Source organism: Mandrillus leucophaeus, unplaced genomic scaffold, assembly GCF_000951045.1.
Source record: "Mandrillus leucophaeus isolate KB7577 unplaced genomic scaffold, Mleu.le_1.0 Scaffold1433, whole genome shotgun sequence".
Classification (NCBI taxonomy): Eukaryota; Metazoa; Chordata; class Mammalia; order Primates; family Cercopithecidae; genus Mandrillus; species Mandrillus leucophaeus.
The window spans coordinates 18,616-39,275 of record NW_012101403.1 but is presented as its reverse complement, the minus strand read 5'-3'; the positions used below and the strand labels follow the sequence as shown (position 1 = coordinate 39,275).

The 20,660-nt window shown below is 38.7% G+C and overlaps 1 protein-coding gene across 1 annotated transcript in view; it reads left to right on the top strand.

The window, feature by feature from the left end:
• The window catches only part of DNAH6 (dynein, axonemal, heavy chain 6), a gene marked incomplete at its 3' end in the record, with an annotated part of 288,388 nt that extends 268,628 nt beyond the window's left edge, over positions 1 to 19,760 (top strand). Inside the window, exons 62-63 of the mRNA XM_011974268.1 lie at positions 1,625 to 1,794; positions 19,570 to 19,760. Coding sequence (XP_011829658.1) covers positions 1,625 to 1,794; positions 19,570 to 19,760 — 361 coding nt within the window. The remainder of the gene's footprint in view (positions 1 to 1,624; positions 1,795 to 19,569) is intronic.
• Positions 19,761 to 20,660: the final 900 nt, after the last annotated feature.

The window sequence follows — 20,660 nt, the reverse complement described above, 5'->3', positions numbered from 1 at the left end:
ACCTTCAGAAACTTCCTAATTGCCTTAATCTTTTGTCTTTCATGATTTCTAAGTGTTTCATGTCCTATTAGTTGGGAGTTATTTAAAATATGCATTATTAGGCCCGGTGTGGTGGCTCACACCTGTAATCCTAGCACTTTTGGAGGCCGAGGCAGGTAGACTGCCTGAGTTCAGGAGTTGGAGACCAGCCTGGCCAACGTGGTGAAAGCTTGTCTCTACTAAAATACAAAAAAATTAGCCTGGTGTTGTGGTAGTCCCAGCTATTCGGGAGGCTGAGGCTGCAGAATTGCTTGAACCCGGGAGGCAAAGGTTGCAGTGAGCCAAGATCATGCCACTGCACTCCTGCCTGGGCAACAGAGCAAGACTTTCATCTCCAAATGAATAAATAATGCATTATTAGATACCATCTTCTAATGCATATTTTATGCATTATTTTCCCCCATCATTAGCTGGAGTCCTAATGATTACACAAAAAATAATGAGAATCTCACTGGAAAAGTAGTCATTTTGCAATACATGGTTCTGCTACCTGGTCTTCAGAATAATGCAAACACCTTTAACTAAAGAGTATTGTGGCATGGTATGCCTTGTGGTCTCATACCTTGTAATTGTCTATATTCCATATATAAATTAGAAATCTTGCAAAGATGAACACTTCCCCAAGGCCATGGTCAGAAGTGTTATTAAATTTTTGTGTCACTAGCTTTCTGATTGCTCTGATTAAACTCCCAGAGGAGGGCCCCTGCAGACAAGCTAGAGAAAGTTGTTTTCTAGCCTGAAATGCAAGCCAACAATTGTGCCTAATGGCCAACCCAAGAAACCTGTTTCCTCACTGGAGAACACACTCGTTATTTTGGCTTTCTGAAAGGTTTACACCACATGCACTCTGTACCTACAGAAATTTAAATGCAAATTCTTAGTACATGTTATAACCACTGTAAGAGCTAACTATGATCCTAACTTTCATACAAGATACAAAACCATTTCTTATAAATATTCTATAGCCAGGGAGCAGGGGATGATGTATTGTTTATTAGGACATAATGTAAATATGTCAGTGTATTCAGCTATTATTTATGTTGTTCAAATTACATATGCCAGAATTTTCAGTTTACTTCATTTATCATAGACTGATTTTATTTTTTTTCTTCCTTTTTCTTCTACTTCTGACATATTTTTATGCTATTTTCTGGCACACATGGGTTCATTTTATTGTACTTTTATTATGGATTTGTTATTTTAATTAATATAAGAACCTACTTTGTCCCATTTAATTATGTTTGCTTTGAATTCTAGTTAACCCAATATTACTCTTATCACTTCAATCTTCTTTTAGCTCACATTTGTTTAAATACCTCTATGCATCCTTTTATTTTTAACCTTCCTATTATTTTGTTTTGTTTTTGTCTTTTGTAAGTGGTTTGCTGCTATTTTCTCATTACATTTTAAATTCTTTACTTTTTAATTAATTAGGTTGGGTAGCAGGGGAGACTGATGTATTTACAGTATACTTGTGATTAAAACTGATAGTAAATATAGGGATATTTTTAAATTACCAAACATTATTTAATTTCAAAGCCAAAACAAATCTAATTAAATTATCTTTTTAAAATTGTATTTCCAGGATCTTTTGAGACTTATATTAACCCACAGGAATGGGAAGGCTATCCTAAAATGAAATACGAAGAGAAACACTTGAGACAGGAAAAGGAGGCCACACACCAGGATCCGTGGAGTGCAGGATTGAGTTCTTTCCATAAGCTAATTCTTATTAAATGTTGTAAAGAAGAAAAGGTAGGGCATTTTTTTAATTAAAGGACTGTGTTACAATTATCTCTACTAAAGCTCACTAGCCAGTTATGATTTATAAATTTATTTGAGAGTAACAATGGCCAAGTTTGGGAGATGACTCAAAAAAATGAAACATGGTTCTGTGTATTACTAAAACACAATGTTTTATATAGAGAATTTTGAAAGAGAGCCAGCCAGGCCCATGGTTATCCTTTCCCTGGTGTGTGCCATTAGAGTACCATGCTCTCTGCTGGAGGGATGGGGTCTGTTGGGAAACTTTAGAAGGGAAATAATGGGCCTTTCAGATCTTGACAACAATGGAGAGGAGACATTTGAAGGGTACAAAGCCATAGTTACCAGGACCTGTTTGAAGATGAAAGAAATTATGGTGGCCTGAATTAAGACAGAGGTAGTAGATTAGAGAGATAAAGGGGGGTATGGAGATGAGGCAACTGATATGGCCCCCAGTTTCTGTTTGCATGCCAAAGGGGATAGTTGTGACAACCACTAAGCAGGTGTGAAAGGAGTAATGTGTGAGAGAAAGATGCTATTGACTCTACAGCTATCAGAGTGGATAGCAGTCTGGAAGTCAGCTTATATGGAAGTAGGAAACTGTAGAGGGATATATTAATTAGAAATAGAGATTTGGGAATCAGCATTCAGTTGGGAAGTAAAACTGTGGGAGTTGTTAGGATCGCAGAGGAATAAGACATATAGAATAAGAGGAAAGATAGGCAAAAAATGAAGCTCTGATTACCACCAACTTTTAAAAGGCAGAGAGAAAGGATAAGTAGCCCATAAGAAGAAATAGCAGACCGTCAGGAAAAACACTAGGAGAAAAGAAAAGTGTCATGGAAGCCAAGGAGGTGCAAGTTTCAACACAGCACAAGTTATCAATAGAATGAATGAAGCATTCAGGACAGTTCCAGTTTCTATGTATTTAGATATAATTCCTAATTTTATTGTTAATAAGGGAATAATATTATCTGCTAAAGATTTGAGTGGTGAGTTTCAGGGAGCATTAGAGAAAAATGGAGATTGTTCCTTTGGGAAAAGGGAGAAAAAACTAACTGGAAAAGATGAAAGCATATTTGGGAGATGTTGATGCTATGTTGGAGAATTTTCTGCTATCTCTGTGTGTTAGTCTGCTTTGTATTGCTATAAAGGAATGCTTGAGGCTGGGTAATTTCTAAAGAAAGGAGGTTTATTTGGCTCACAGTTCTGCAGGCTGTACAAGCATGACACCAGCATTTTCTTAGCTTCTGGTGAGGCTTCAGGAATCTTTTATATATGGTGAAAGGCAAAGGGGGAGCAGGCACATCACGTGGTGAGAGAGGAAGCAAGAAAGAGGGGACGGAGACCCCAGACTGTTTTAAATGTCTATCTCTTGTGTGAGCTACTAGAGCAAGAATTCACTCATTTCTATGGAGAGGGCACCAAGCAATTTTTGAGGGATCCACCTCCATGACTCAAACACCTCCCACTAGGCCCTACCTTCAATATTGGGGATCACATTTCAACATGAGATTTGGAGGGGACAAACATCCAAACTATATTATTCCACTCCTGGCCCCCAAAATCTCATGTCCTTCTCATATTACAAAATACAATCATGCTTTCCCATGTCCTGCATTAGAGAAAAATGGAGATTGTTCCTTTGGGAAAAGGGAGAAAAAACTAACTGGAAAAGACGAAAGCATATTTGGTAAGTGTTGATGCTATGTTGTAAAATAGGAGGAAATAAAAGTGTCATGGAAAAAAGTGTCATGGAAAATGTGGGGTTAGAGCCCCCACACAGAGTCCCCACTGGGATGCTGCCTAGTGGAGCTGTGAGAATGGTAGAGATATTGGCAGTGTGTCATGGAAAAAAGTGTCATGGAAAATATGGGGTTAGAAAAAAACTCTCCTAACCCCACATGTTTAATGCAGGACATGGTGTCAAGGATTATTCTGGAGTTTTAAGATTTAGTGTCTTCCCTACTGGGTTTCAGACATGCATGGAGCCTGTTGACCTTTCCTTTTGGCTGATTTCTCCCTTTTGGAATAGGAATGTTTACCCGATGCCCAAACCACCATTGTGTCTTGGAAGTAAATAACTTGTTTTTGATCTCACAGGTTCATAGGTGGAAGGAACTTGCCTTGGGTCTTAGATGAGACTTTGGACTTTGAAACTTTGAGTTAACACTGGGATGAGTTAAGACTTTTGAGGACTGTTGGGAAAGCATGATTGTATTTTGTAATATGAGAAGGACATGAGATTTTGGGGGCCAGGAGTGGCTCCTAAGCACACTGATGCAAGGTGTGGGCTCCCAAGGCCTTAATAAGCCCTGTTCTGTGGCTTTTTGGTTAGCTGTCCATGTTGACTGCCCTACTGGGTTCTAGTTGAATGCCTATGGCTTTCCCAGACTGAGGGTGCACACTGCCAATATCTCTACCATTCTCACAGCTCCACTAGGCAGCACCCCAGTGGGGACTCTGTGTGGGGGCTCTAACCCCACATTTTCCCTTGGCACTACTCTAGTAGGGTCTCTCTATGGGGGTCCCACTCCTACAGCAGGCTTCTTCCTGGGCACCCAGGCTTTCCAATACATCTGAAATCTAGGTGGAAGCTGCCAAGCCTCCTTCACTCTTGCATTCTGCCCAACTGCAGACTTAACATCCCATGAAAGCCACCAAGCCTTATGGATTGTGCCCTCCAGAGTAGCAGCAGCCCAAGCTGTACCTGGAACCCTCTGAGCCAAGGGTAGAGTTGGAGCTATGGGGATTTGGGAAGCAGCTTCCATAGGTGGCTCAGGGCAGCGATGCCCAAGACTTGTCTACTGAGACTATTCTTGCCTCCTAGGGCTCTGGACCTGCAATGGAGGGACTACCTGGAAGAGTTCTGAAATGCCTTTGAAGTCTTTACCCCTTGCCTTGAATGGTAGCACCTGGCTCCCATTTAGTCATGCTAATCTCTCTAGCAAGTGGTTGTTCTGCAGGCCTCTTCGAATCCTTTCGTGAAAATGCTCTTTCCTTCCCTACCACATGAGTAGGCTACAAATTTTCCAAATTTTTACCCTCAGTTCCCCTTTTAATTAAAAGTCCCAACTTTAAGTCATTTCTTTCCTTCCATATCTGATTGTAGGCTGTTAGAAGGAGCTATGGCACTTATTGACCACTTTGTGGTGAAAAAATTAGATTATGAAAAATTTCAAATTTCTTCCAGCAGATAACCTAGGTCATCACTCTTAAATTCAACCTTACACAAACCCCTAGCGCATGGACACAATACAGCCAAGTCCTTTGCTAAGGTATAACAAGGGTGGCCTTTGTTCCAGTTCCCAATAAGTTCCTTATTTCCATCTGAGACTTCATCAACCTGGCTTTCACTGTTCATATTTCTGTCAGCATTTGGTCACAACTTAGACAGTCTCTAACAAGTTCCAGACTTTCCCTCATCTTCCTGTCTTCTGAGCTTTCCAAACTCTTCCAGTCTCTTCTCATTACTCAGTTCCAAAGCTGCTTCCACATTTTCTGGTATCTTTATAGCAATGCCCCATTCCTCAGTACCAATTTTCTGTATTGGTCCATTTTGCATTGCTATTTAGAAATACCTGAGGCTGGATAATTTATAAAGAAAGGAAGTTCGTTGGGCTCACAGTTCTGCAAGCTGTACAAGTATGGCAGCAACCTCTTCCTGGCTTCTGGTGAGGCCTCAGGAAGCTTTTACATATGGTGAAAGGCAAAGAGGGAGCAGATATGTCACATGGTGTGAGAGAGAGCAAGAAAGAGGGGAGAGAGGCACCAGACTCTTTTAAACAACTAGCTCTTATATGAACTAATAGAAGGAGAACTCCCTCATTTCTGTGGGGAGGGCACCAAGCCATTCATGAGGGATCCACCTCCATGACCCAAACACCTCCCACTAGGCCTCACCTCCAATATTGGGAATCACATTTCAACATGAGATTTGGAGGGGACAAACATTCAAACTATGTCACTCTGTAGGAACACAGAAACCAAGTTACATGGTTGACCTTAAATACAGATGATTATAATAAAAGAATAGAGAATGGAAGACCATTGAGAGTTTTGGTACGGGTAGTTACAGGAAAAAGAAGAGATATAGAAAGCGCTTATAGACTGGGAGAAAAGGAGCAACAAGTAGGTGGAAATTTCTTTGAAACATGATGTAATTAGACTAAGGATGTGGCACAACTGGAAGGATGGGAGAGGTTATTATCAAAATTGAGCTTAAAATTTCTAATGGGGAGCAGTTCCAAGTGATGACAATGTTCTGAGGTTGACCATGGGTATGGGTGACTGAAAGAGATAAGAGGATGTGCACTGGAGTTAGAGGCCAAAGAACTGCAAGGTTAAGCTGTTGGATGTCCACATGAACCCTGAACTGGGGTTGTGTCACCTCAGATGGTGCCTGGAATGCAGTAGATAAATCAGTAACACTTTGTTCAGTGGAACAGACATGTGATAGAAAGGAAGGTTGGCTATGATCCAGGTGGAAAGTCTCCAGTTAATATGGACAATAGCTACCAGGTTGGATAGTGAAAACATGAGAGGATGACTAGATGCCATGAGTCAAAAAAAGGAGTTTTCCAAATAAAGACATTGAAGCTAGAAAATTATAGACTGTGGAAATTTTTGCAAGACCTACAATCTGATTTCTTTAACAACACATTTTATTTGTTTGTTTTTCAAAGGTAAATAGGAGATGATGAAGTTTATAGATTAGAAGAGACAGGAGACAAAATGATCTCTGTAAGCTTTGTTTAGATCCTAACTTAACATACTAAATATACATAATTACATACTCTTAAATATACACAATAACATACTATTATTTAAACATATGCTTACATATATTTATAATTTATTCAGGGAAATGTGAACACTACATACTTGCTAATATTAAGGAATTATTGCTAATTTTTTAGATGTAATTGTGGTACTGTGATTATGGGTTTTTTTGTTTTGTTTTGTTTTGTTTTTTTGGAGATAGAGTCTCTCTCTGTTGCCTCGGCTGGAGTGCAGTGGCATGATCTCCACTTACTGCAGCCTCCGCTCAAAGGATCCTCCCACTTCAGCCTCACAAGTAGCTGTGACCACAGACATGTACCACCACGCCCAGCTAATTTTTGCATTTTTTTGTAGAAATGGGGTTTCACCATGTTACCCAGGCTGGTCTTGAACTCCTGAGCTCAGGTGTTCCTCCCACCTTGGCCTCTCAAAGTACTGGGATTAAAGGTGTGAGCCACCATGCCTGGCCTATGTGGTTATACTTTTTTAAAGAGTCTTTGTCTTGTAGAAACATATTGAATTACTAAAGGATAAGATCATATGATGCATTAAATATTAAAATAATCCTAGAGGCTGAGGGAGGGGGTGGGTGTATTAATGAAATAAGATTGGCCTTTTTCTAAAAAATGTTGAAAGTGGGTGAAACATCAAGTTCACTATTCTCTCACTTTATATGTACTTGAAATTTTCCATAGCAAAATAATATTTTGACTCTTAGTTACATCCTTCAACACCTAAACTCTCTTGCAACATGTGTAGGATGGCTGTCCACATGTGACCAAAGCTACAAACAGTAGACACTGTCATACCAAATTCACAGAGGTTTCATTGAAAATTCTTATCAGTGCCTTCAACCAAAAACCTTACCTAGGTTATGATACCAAGCAATTGGTAGCATATATTCACAAATCAACACTAATCAGAACCCAGATTAGGTTCCAGAAATTAAGAGCTAGACACCCATTCCAGAGAAGACAGGAACCTGGATCAGCTAAGACCAAGGACAGAAGAAAAGAGTCAAGTATGACAGTGTTGTCCCAGCTACACCCCCTACCAATCAGAGCCCTCATCAAAGCATTTAGGAACAATCCTTACCCTGCTATTGATGCCAAAGAACAACTTGCTAAAGAAATTGGGGCTCAAGAGTGAAGAATCCAAATTCCATTTCAAAACTGAATATCTAGATTCCCTGACTAGAGAAAAAGGGTATGTAAGGAAGCCTTAGAACTAAGACAAGACCGGAAACAAGACCTTTGTGATGAGAGAGTTCCGGGTAATCAAACTGTTGTTTCCAGGTCAGTTCACAAGCAGAGCCTACTGGGTGTCCAGTGCCTCTATATGTTGGAATCAGCTGCTCTATTGGGAGAAGGAAGATAGTCCAACAAAATGGCTTCTGTGCAAAACTATAATTTTACACAAAAACCAAGCCTTCTTCATGAATAGTGTGTTTAGACCTAAAGATAAAATTTCATTTCAAAAATTCTTAGTAAGCCACATAATGTAGGCTCATTAGGACTGCAACAGGAAATAGAATGCTTGTCATCCCAATAATTCTTTCTTTGGCATCAGTAGTATCGATTTCTCAGGAAAAGATTATTAGGAATTTGAACTAGAAAGAGAAAAAAACTACCATAATTCAGAAATGAATAAAGCTTGCTTGATAGAGAATAATTCATCACCACAGAATGAAGCTAAGACAAGCTCTCTACACCAGTGTTCTCAAATTTTGGTGTACATCAGAATCATCTGGGGTTCTTGTTAAAACAGACTCCTGGGGCCCATCCTCCAGTTTCTGATTCAGTAGATCTGGGCTACAGACCAAGAACCCACATTTCTAATAAGTTACCAGATGATGCTAATGCTGCTGATTTTGCAAACATACTTTGAGAACTACTGTTTTAAGGTGATTAAATATACATAAGGAGAAACTGTTTTCAAAGCTATCAGAGAGATGAGGTTATACATCGTTCCCTGAAGCATCTTGGTTTCCAAGGCTAAATCCACTGGGAACTCAAATGTTGGCAGGACTGGTGTTTCAATCCAAGTTTCCTCCACCTCCCAAAGAAGGCAGTTTCTTTGACAGCTGGTTTTCTTTGTCGAAAACCATAGAGTAACCAGAATTATGATTAATCTCACTTAGAGAAACAATTGCAGGCTTTTCCCAATTTGGTAAACCCCAGATGTATGAAAGCAGTGTTAAATCCTTATTGTTAGTTCTGCCATGTCCTGACTATTTAAGCAGAATATCCCATGGAAGAAGATTCCCCACAAGAGTCTCATTGATACTTGGCACAACTGCTTGCTAAGTAGGAAAGATCTCTATGTCATACAGATTAAGCAAGAGTTACTTGAAAATGTTAAAAAAGCCACATTAGCTGTCACAGACATATTCTCTGATCATGTGTAGTAACAATTTTAACAACTTTATTGAGGGATAATTTACTTATTATACAATTCACCCAGTTAAGATATTCACTTCAATGGCATTTAATATCTTCACAGAGTTGTGCAACCATCACCAGATCAATTTAGAACATTTTAATTACACCCCCAAAAACAAAATGCCATACCCATAGCCCTCATCCCCCAGTGCCATCATCACCAACGCTAGGCTACTCCTGTCTCTATAGATTTGCCTGTTCTGGTTTTTTGTGTCCTGTCCTTTCATTTAACATAATATTTAAAGATTCGTCTCTGTTGTGTCAAGTGTCCATACTTCATTCCCTTTTATTGCAAATAATATACTATTGCATTGATATGCCACATTTTATATGTTCATTCTCAGTTGATGAACATTTATGTTGTTTCCACTTTCTGACTGTTATGAATAATGCTGCCATAAACATTTGTGTACAAGTTTTTGTGTGGACATGTGTTTTAATTTCTCTTATGTATTTACTTAGTGAAATTGCTGAATTATATGATATGTTTAACTTTTTCATGAACTGCCAGACTGTTTTCCTAAAAGCCTGTGTCATTTTACATTCCCGCCGTCAGTGTATGAGGGTTCCAATTTCTCCACACCCTCACAACATTTATTATTATCTTTTTTATTATAGCCATCCTAGTGGGTGTGAAATGGTACCTTATGGCTTTGATTTGCATTTCCCTAATGATAATGAACATCTTTTCTTGTGCTTCTTGGCTGCTTGTGGAACTGTCTGTTCAGATTCTTTACCATTTTAAACTGGATTATTTGTCTTTTTATCATGCAGTTGTAAAAGGCTTTTTTAAATATCCTAACTACAAGTTTCTTATCAGATATATGATTTGCAAGAATGTTCTCCCATCCTATGGGCTGTCTTTTCACTTTCTTGGTAGTGTCCTTTTGAAGCACAAAAGCTTTTAATTTTCATGATGTCCAGTTTATCCATTTTTTTTTCTGTTGCTTGTGCTTTTGGTGTCACAACTAAGAAACCATTGCCTAATCCAAGGTCACAAACATTTATACCTATGTTTTCTTCTGAGAATTTACCCAGCACTTTGGGAGGCCGAGGTGGGCAGATCACCTGAGATCGGGAGTTTGAGACCAGCGTGACCAACATGGAGAAACCCCGTCTCTGCTGAAAATACAAAATTAGCCAGGTGTGGTGGTGCATGCCTGTAATCCCAGCTACTCAGGAGACTGAGGCAGGGGATTGGCTTGAACCCAGGAGGCAGAGGTTGCAGTGAGCCAAGATCGCACCATTGCACTCCAGCCTGGGCAGCAAGAGCAAAACACTGTTTAAAAAAAAAAAAAAATTATATAGTTTTGGCTCTTACATTTAGGTCTTTGATACATTTTGAGTTAATTTTTTTTTTTTTTTTTTTTGAGACAGAGTCTCACTGTGTCGCCAGGCCAGAGTGCAGTGGCACGGTCTCAGCTCACTGCAACCACCGCCTCTCAGGTTCAAGCGATTCTGCTGCCTCAGCCTCCCGAGTAGCTGGGACTACATGCGCCACCACGCCCAGCTAATTTTTGTATTTTTAGTAGAGACGAGGTTTCACCATTTTGGTCAGAATGGTCTCCATCTCTTGACCTTGTGATCCACCTGCCTTGGCCTCCCAAAGTGCTGGGATTACAGGCATGAGCCACCACACCTGGCCTTGAGTTAATTTTTGTATATGGTGTGAAGTAAGGGTCCAACGTTCTTTTCTTTTCTTTTCTTTTCTTTTTTTAAGGAGTTTTGTTCTTGTCACCCTGGCTGGTGTGCAATGGCACAATCTCGGCTGACTGCAACCTCCCCTCCTGGGTTCAAGTGATTCTCCTGCCTCAACTTCCCAAGTAGCTGGGATTACAAGTGTCCACCACCATACCTGGCTTATCTTTTTGTATTTTTAATAGAGACAGATTTCACCATGTTGGCCAGGTTGGTCTCGAACTCCTGACCTCAGATGATCCACCAGACTTGGCCTCCCAAAGTGCTGGGATTACAGGCATGAGGCATCATGCCCAGCCCCAACTTCATTCTTTTGCATGTGACTACAAGTTGTCACAGCATCGTTTGTTGAAAGACTATTCCCTACCCATTGAATGATTCTGGCAGCCTTGCTGAAAATAAGTTGACTACAATTGTGAGAGTTCATTTCTGAATTCTCAATTCTATTCCATTAGCCTATATGTCTATCCTTATTCCAATATCACACCGTCTTGATTACTGCAGCTTTGAAATAAGTTTTACAATCCAGTAGCATGACCCCTCCAACTTTGTTTTCCTTTTTCAAGATCGTTTTGGCTATTCCAGGTCCCTCGAACTTTCATATGAGTTTTAGAATAAGCTTGTCAGTTCCTGAAAAGAAGCCAGCTAAGATTTTGATAAGAATAGCATTGAACCTGTAGATCAATTTGGGGAATATTAACATCTTAACAACATTAAGTCATCTGATCTATGAACATGTAGTGTTTTTCCACTTATTTGGATCTTCTTCAACTTTATCCAACAATATTTCATAGTTCTCAGAGAAGTTTTGTACTTCTTTTGTTAAACTTATTTTTAAGTAATCTATTCTTTCTGATACTATTGTAAATTGAATTACTTTCTTAATTTTTGCCATGATTTAAATGTGTTCCCCAAAGTTTCTTTATTACAAAACTTAATCCCCAATACAGCGGTGTTAACTAGTGATTAGGTCATGAGGACTCTGAGCTCATGAATGGGTTAATGTCATTGCCATATGAGTGGTTTAGTTATCACAAGAGTGGGCTTGTTATAAAAGCAAGTTTGGGCCTCTCTTGCTGTCTTGCTCTCTTGCCCTCTCTTGCCTTTCTGCCCTCCACCATGGGATGAGGCAGTATACAGGCCCTTGTCAAATGCCATATCATGCTCTTGGACTTCCAGCCTCCAGAACCATAAGCCGAATAAATCTATCTTCTTTATAAATTACCCAGTCTCAAGTATTCTATTATAGCAGCACAAAACAGGCTAAAACCATTTTCTCATTTCTCATTACTACTGTGTAGAAATACAGTTGATTTTTGTACATTTTTGTATCCTGCAACCTTGCCAAACTTATTTATTGGTTTTAATAGTTTTTGAGTGAGTTCCCTAGTGTTTTGTATATACAAAATCATGTCACCTTCAAATAAAGATAAATTTACTTCTTTTCTAATCTAGATGCTTTTATTTTTCTTGCTTAAATGCCCTAGATAGAACCTACAACACAATGTTAAATAAATGTTATAAGAGCAGATATTTGCCTTGTTTCTGATCTTAGAAGAAAAGCATTCAGTCTTTCATCATTAAGTATGATATTAGCTGTCAGCTTTTCATAGATATCTTATATGGTTTGGCTGTGTCCCCACAAAATCTCATCTTGAATTCTCATGTGTTGTGGGAGGGACCCAGTGGGAGGTAATTGAATCACGGGAGCAAATCTTTCCCATGCTGTTCTCGTGATAGTGAGTAAGTCTCACGAGATCTGATTGTTTTAAAAAGAGGAATTCCCCTGCATAAGCATTCTGTCTTTGCCTGCTGCCATCCATGTAAGACATGACTTGCTCTTCTGCCATGATTGTGAGGCTTCCCCAGCCACATGGAATTGTAAGTGCAATTAAACCTCTTTCTTTTGTAAATTGCCCAGTCTTGGGTATGTCTTCATCAGCAGTGTGAAAATGGACTAATACACTATCCCTTATCAGGTTGAGGAAGTTCTCTTCTATATTCCCAGTATGTGGAGTGTTTCTCACAAGAATTTTTAAGCCACTACTTGGATCGAGTGAAGGAAGACATAGAAAAATTAAATCGTGGAAGATAAATATTGAACTTGAGAAAGAAAGTTTACCTTGATGGATTTTTGCTGATAATACTGCTACAGGAGTATGCAATAATTATTATCAACTTAAAGTTTGAATTACTGTAATTCTCATAACCCATTTAATGACCTATCCATTAGCCTTCTAAAGGAAAAATACACTTCCTTATTCCACTTAACATTCTCTCATTTTTTCTTTAGGTCTCAGGAACTTGAGTATGATGCTAAGAAGTGTGAGGACAAGGGTTCTATTATATTGCACAATTTCAGTAGGTTACCCAGGGTCCTGATAGGTTGCCTAATACACTATGGCTTTAATAAGATTTGTCACTAGTGAAGGATGAGCAGGGAATCCTTATTCCCAAATATTTAAACTTATCTTCTCATCCAAAGAAAACACAGAACTATGCCCTTCCTCTGGGCAGGAATTTCCAGTCACAGAGAATTTTTCAGTGGTGAATTTGTGCACTCACCCATCAATACCTTCAAAAAAGTATTCCTCTGAGGCCAGGAATTGCCTTTGGAAATGCCAGATGGCTTCTGATGGAAAGGATAAACTGAAAAATGCTCTGAGGGCTTCAGCCAACCAGAGACTGCGTGAAGGATCAAGCAGCAAAGCTAAAAAGAGGGTTTTGAGCAAAACATAATAGAGTCACATATATCATAATGGGAAATTCAATTTTATAAAAAGGAGAGAGGAGCTCCTAGCAAAGAACTTGGTGATAAAGAGGGAAGAGATTGAACATTCTCTAATGATCCTGCAATACAGACATGGGATTTTGCAAAGGGTGATCTTTAAGAAATGCCTGGATATCTAGGCTTTATAGATTATAAGAAATCCAAGTCATTTCCACAGAAAATTTTTGCCATCACTACCATCAAAATCTCCATGAGAATAGGACAGAAAAATACCCAAAAGAGGCACAGGGAGAAGTTGATCTGTTCCAGCCATGTGATATGAAGAAGCCCTTGAGGACCAAACAGGTCAGTGTCACTATCTAGGAACCTACAGCAGCACAGTACAGGGGAGCACAGAGAGAAAGACCTCAACATAACTACAGAGTTAAGTCCACTGCAAGTCCACTGCAAATCCACTGCAGAATGGCAAGACTTTCTTGGGTAGAGTGGGATCTGATAAGGACTTTGAAAGTCAGCAAATGTATATACAGACTGCACAAAAGCTAAAGCTGAAGAACTGATCAAAAATGTCAAGCCAGGAAATCTTCTATACTCCTGCCATGTCAGCATGTTGTCAGTCATAAGGAAACACTCTCTATTCAGGCCATTATGCCAGTGATGGTTTCAACATCAGGAAGGAGGCTTGGTTCGTTTATACTGACAAGAATAGCTAAAATCAAAGAAGTGAGTAACTAAGATAGAAGTTACTGTTATCTTTTGTATAAACAAGATCTTTAATACACTATTGTGAACAGCAGAGAACTCTAAATCACTTAATGTGAAAGTGGGGAGAACCACTTAGCAGTGATAGTAAGATACAACTCTTGGGCTGGCATGCATACATAATTCACTTCTATGGTACAGTCCCTTCTTCCTCCTGAGAATCATTCACCTTCCACCTTCCTGGAGAGACAACTAGCACTAGGACAAATCAAAGGACAAGAAACTGCATGCTAATTCTGCAGGAATCCTCCTCTCCATAGCTTTAATTGATGCATCTCCTTTCTGTATTCTATGTACTTAACCATGTTCTTGGATATATGTATTGGGTGACTAGCACCCAAATGAGGGTCTGTTTTATGCACATTTATTTTCTGCATATTTAAAAGTTTCATAAAGAAAATTAGTTCACACACATGAGAAATTGCACATGTTACATATGCTTGTAACAAACTAAGAGCTTTTGATAAAGCCACTGAGAACCAAGATCACTATGTAATATTAGTGACAGTTTGTCCTGTTTGCAAGAAAAATATTTCTCCAACTTTTTAAGTTCAAAAGCATTTCATGAGTGTGTTACCATTTTGGTATTTAAATAGCAACCCCAATAAGTTATTGGTGTTTTGTATGTTGTAATTCATTGTAAACTCTTGGATCACGTTTTAGCAAAGTAAAAAGCAAATAGTTTATATAATCAAAGCCTTTTGAAATAAAAACGATAAAAGAAGTTGTTCCAAAAGTAGAGAAGGAGGGAATTTTCTCTAACACATTCTATGAGGCCAGTATTATCCGGATACCAAAACCAGATAAGGACACAACAAAAAAAGAAAATTATAGACCAATATCCCTGAAAAATATAGACTCAAAAGTCCCCAACAAAATACTAGCAAACCTAATTCAATGGCACATCAAAAAGATAATGTAATATAAAGATAATATCAAAAAGATAATATGAAGTGGGTTTTATCCAGGGATGCAAGGATGGTCTAATGTATGCAAATCAATAAATGTGATACATCACATAAACGGATTTAAGGACAAAAATCATATGATCTTCTCAATAGACTCAGAAAAGCATTTGATAAAATTCAGCACCCCTTCATGAGAAAAACCCTCAATAAATTAGGCATAGAAGGAACATATCTCAAAATAACAAAGCCCATATAAGATAACCTCACAGCCAACATTATACTGAATAAGGAAAAGTTGAAAACATTTCCTCAAAAATCTGGAAGAAAACAAGGAAGCCCACTTTTACCGCCTCTCTTCAACATAGTACTAGAGTCCTAGCCAGAGCAATCAAGCAAGAGAAAGAAGTAAAAGGCATACAGTTTGGAAAAGATGAAGTCAAATTATTCCTGTTTATGGATGATACGGTATGGTATGACATATCCAAAAAATAAAATTTAAAACTTCACCAGAAAACTCCTAAGTTTGATAAATGAATTTAGAAAGTTGCAGAATATAAAATCAACATATGAAAATCAGTAGCCTTTCTACATGTTGATAATGATCTAGCCGAGAATGAAATTAAGAAGGAAACCCATTTATAATAGCTACCAAAAACAAAAAAACACAACATACCTGGCTGGGTGCACACCTGTAATCCTTGCACTTTGGAAGGCGAAGATGGGTGAATTGCTTGAGCTCAGGAGGTCAAGACCAGCCTGGGCAACATGGCAAAACGCCATCTCTACTAAAAATACAAAAAATTAGCTGGGTGTGGTGGTGCTTGCCTGTAATCCCAGCTACTTGGGAGGCTGAGGCTGGAGAACTGCTTGAACTCAGGAGGTGGAGGTTGCAGTGACCTGAGGAGATTGTGCCACTGCACTCCAACCTGGGCAACAGAGCAAGACTCTGTCTCAAAAAAAAAAAAAAGAAAAAGAAAAAAAACAGTACCTAGAATATATATGTTTAACCAAGGAAGTGAAAGATCTCTACAAAGAAAACTACAAAACACTGAAGAAAGGAATTGTGGATGACAGAAATAAATGGAAAAACATCCCATGCCCATGGATAAGAATAATTACTATCAATAAAATGACCATACTGTCCAAAGCAATCCACAGATTCTACATAAACCCTATAAAATACCAACATCGTTTCTCACAGATTTAGAAAAAGCAATCCTAGAATTATATGGAACCAAAAAAGAGCCCAAATAGCCAATGCAATCTTAAGCAAAAAGGAAAAAGCTGGAAGCATCACATTATCTGACTTTGAATTATATTACAAGGCTATAGTAACCAAAACAGCATGGTACTGTTATAAAAATAGATACATAGATCAATGGAACAGAATAGAAAATCCAGAAATAAAGCCACGTATTTGCAACCAACCAATCTTTGGCAAAGTCAACAAGAACATACAAAAGGAAAAAGACACCTCTTTCAGTAAATGGTGGTGGAAAAATTGGATTGCCATTTGCAGAAGAATGAAACTGGACCCATATCTCACTCTATATAAAAACCAACTAAAGATGAATTAAAGACTTAAAAAATAAGACCTGAAACTATAAAAATACTAGAAGAAAACCTAGGGAAACTCTTCTTGACATTGGTCTAGGCAAAGAATTAACAACTGAGACCTCAAAAGCACAGGCAACAAAAAATAGGCAAATGGGACTTAATTAATCTAAGAAGCTTCTGCTTGGCAAAAGAAATAATCAGCAGAATAAATGAATAATCTGCAGAATGGGAGAGAATACTTACAAACTATGCATGTGACAGGGGACTAATATCCACAATACACAAGAAACTCAAGGAACTCAATAACAATAACAAAAGAGATAATCCAATTAAAAATAGGCAAAGGACATAAATAGACAATTTCAAAAAATATACAAACGGCTAACAGGTATATGAAAAATACTCAACATCATTAATCATCAGAGAAATGCAAACTAAAACCACAATGAAATATTATCATACCCCAGTCAGAATAGCTATTACTAAAAAGTAAAAAAATAACAAATGTCAGTGAAGATGCAGAGAAAAGGAAATATACATTCCCACCGTAGATTAGTGCAACCCCCATGGAAAATAGTATTAATTTTTTTTTTTTTTTGAGACATGATCTCACTCTGTCACCCAGGCTGGAATGCAGTGGCACAGTCACAGCTCACTGCAACCTGAAACTTCTGGGCTCAAACAATTCACCTGCCTCGACCTCCTGAAGTGCTGGGATTACAGGCATGAGCCACCATACCTGGCAGAGATTTCTCAAAGAAGTAAAAAGAACTATCATTTGATCCAGCAGTCTCACTACTAGGTATCTACCCAAAGGAAAGGAACCAATATATCAAAAAGATAATTGCGCTCATGTTTATCACAACACTGTTCACAGTAGCAAAGATATGAAGTCGACCTACATGTCCATCAATGAATGATTGGATAAATAAAATGTGGTATATATACACAATTGAATACTATATTCAACCATAAATTAGATAAAATCATGTCTCTTGCAGCAACATAGATGAAACTGAAGACCACTGTCTTAATTGAAACAAGTAAGACACACAAAGGCAAATATCACATGTTCTCACTCATAAAGGAGAGCTAAATATTATGTACACATGAATGTAGAGAAAGGGATGATAGACAATGGAGATTCAGAGGGGTGAGAAGGTGGGAAGGGGATGGATGATAAAATAAATTACTTAATGAGCACAGTGAACATTATTCAGGTGATGGAAACCCTAAAAGCAGTGACTCAACCATTATTGCAGTTTATGCATGTAACAAAATTATACTTTTACCCCATGAATTTATACAAAAAAGAGTGTCCACCTGAAACAAAATATAAAGAAATTGATGCTGGAAAGGTTAAGTGAATTATACTTAGCCACACATTGACACAACTAGAATTAGAACTAAGCCCCAAACGTGATGGCCCTATTGCATGGCTGTTCCTCCTAGACCCTGACACCTTTATAGTTAGTACCATAATACATCCCCACTTAAAGGAACAAGCATGTGAACACCATCTTTTCCCAATGGCCACAGAAGCGTGTGATCCAAGGCCATGGCCCTAGACCAGGTTGGGACACTTCCCTGCCCAACAGCATTACATACACACAGATACACACACACAGAGTAAGGCTTGTTTGGACAGAACGGTGTTGATAGCTAGTGAAGGGCTAAGGGGAGGGCTGCTGTTTACAGTTGTGCAGGATGTACACTGAGCAACCTATGGGGGAGTCATTCACATTGTAGATATTATAGGCTGTGTATTTATCATGACGGCTTTCTGGCACATTAAAAGTCCCTTGAAGAGGAGACACCTTTTTCTCTCACATGATGGCTCCATATGGGTTGGGGAGGGACAAGGCCAGCAAGAACAGGAATGGGGTAGGTAAGGTAGGGTAGGATCAGTGAAAGAACCAAATTGATATAGGAAATGGCCAGGCCTGGGCATAATCATCAAGGCTGAGGTTGGTTCCAGAGAAGGGTCAGAAGGGGCTGGTGAGTGAATGAGATGAAGAAAGGGAGACAATAAACTGAGCCAATTTTCTGAAAAGTTGGCTTGTGAGTGGTTGCAAAGAAATGAAATAGTGGCTGGAAAAGTAGCTGCCATCAAGGGAAGATCTTTGTTTTGGTTTTATTTTTAAGGATGGAATATAGTAATGCTTAATTGTATGATGATAGGAATATCAAGGAAACAGAGATCAATAATGCAGAAAGAGACAATGTAGGGGCTGAAAGTAAAGTCCACAATAATGTGAAACAGGCCAGAAGAGGCAAGGAAGGGAAGACAGCAGTTTCATAAATAGAGTGAATGTTGAGGGACTTCCCTCTTACCTAATATTTCATCTTGCTTGTGAGTCATGAGAACCATAGCTGTCTACAGATATTTGCTGAACAAATCCACCAAATAATATCTATAAAAAGATGTATACCCTCATGCCTGTAATCCCAGCACTTTGGGAGGCTAAGGCGGGTGGATCACGAGGTCAGGAGATTGAGACCATCCTGGCTAATACGGTGAAACCCCGTCTCTACTAAAAATACAAACAATTTGCCAGGCGTGGTGGCAGGCGCCTGTAGTTCCAGTTACTCGGGAGGCTGAGGCAAGAGAATGGCATGAACCCAGGAGGCGGAGCTTGCAGTGAGCTGAGATCGTGCCACTGCACTCCAGCCTGGGCGACAGAGCGAGACTCCATCTCAAAAATAAATAAATAAAAATAAAAAATAAATAAATAAGTAAGTAAGTAAATAAAGATGTATACCCAATCAAGACAGAATAAGTACAAAAACACAAGGCACCATCCTCTGAGGGGCTGAAGGAGAAAATTAGGATAAAATTTTGAAGGATCCTCATTCAACATACTTTTTTTTTCTTTTCAACTTTCAGGTGGTTTTTGCTCTTACAGACTTTGTGATAGAAAATCTTGGAAAACAGTTTATAGAGACACCACCTGTGGACCTGGCTACACTGTATCAAGACATGTCATGCAACACTCCCCTGGTATTCATCTTAAGCACAGGCTCAGATCCCATGGGTGCATTTCAGAGGTTTGCCCGGGAAAGTGGATATTCAGAACGGTAAGGTCATGTTGTGCAGTTTTAATAATGCATATACGTATGAACATCTCTGTTAAAATTTGCCTTTGTTCTTCCCCTTGTGGAGCATAAACTCTTACATTCAGGTATCTCTTACTAAATAAATTAAGATATGTTAATAGTTAGCTATTGTTAAAATAGGGTCAAAAATCATAAAAGTAGCTGTAAATGTTGTTTAAGCAAAGGAGAAATTGCTTAAAATGTTAAAGTATAATAATCTAGTGGAATAATGATTGAAATTTGTTTGGTATTTAACACAGGATTTTAACATAACCAAAAGGTACTGAAGTGTACGCTCTATAATCAAATATACAAAAGAAGAGTTCTTTATGTTCCATTATTAATCTCATCTTTCTCATGAGTCTTCACTCTGCTGGGTAATAGGGACAAGGGGAATGTTTAAACTTACCCATTTACATTATTTTCTTCTGATTTAAATGTCTCCTTTACAGTAAGCTGATTTGGGTTTTTTTAATGAAAGTTCAGTCTTCCTGACTCCTCTTTCTATCCCTAATCCTCTCCAAGATGTTATCCAGGTGAGTAAAAAAGTACACAAGACCACACAGCGGCAGAGGAAAATAGGGGTCTCAGATCCACAAGGTAGCCCCCGGCTCTGTTGGGTTCCTTCATGGAGTGGCTGGTCTGGCCTGGTCCCTGGACTAGGAATTAAGGATGGGTTCCATTAAGGATGTGTTCCATTTCTTCATTTGGAGTTCATGTTCTGTATTAGTCAGAAGTCTCCAGAGAAATAGAACTAATAAGATGTGTGTGTATGTGTGTGTATGTGTGTGTGTGTGTATGTGTGTATGAAGTTGCAAGATTTGCAGTCAACAAACTAGAAACTCAGCACAGCTGATGTGTAGTTCCAGTCTGTGTCCAAAA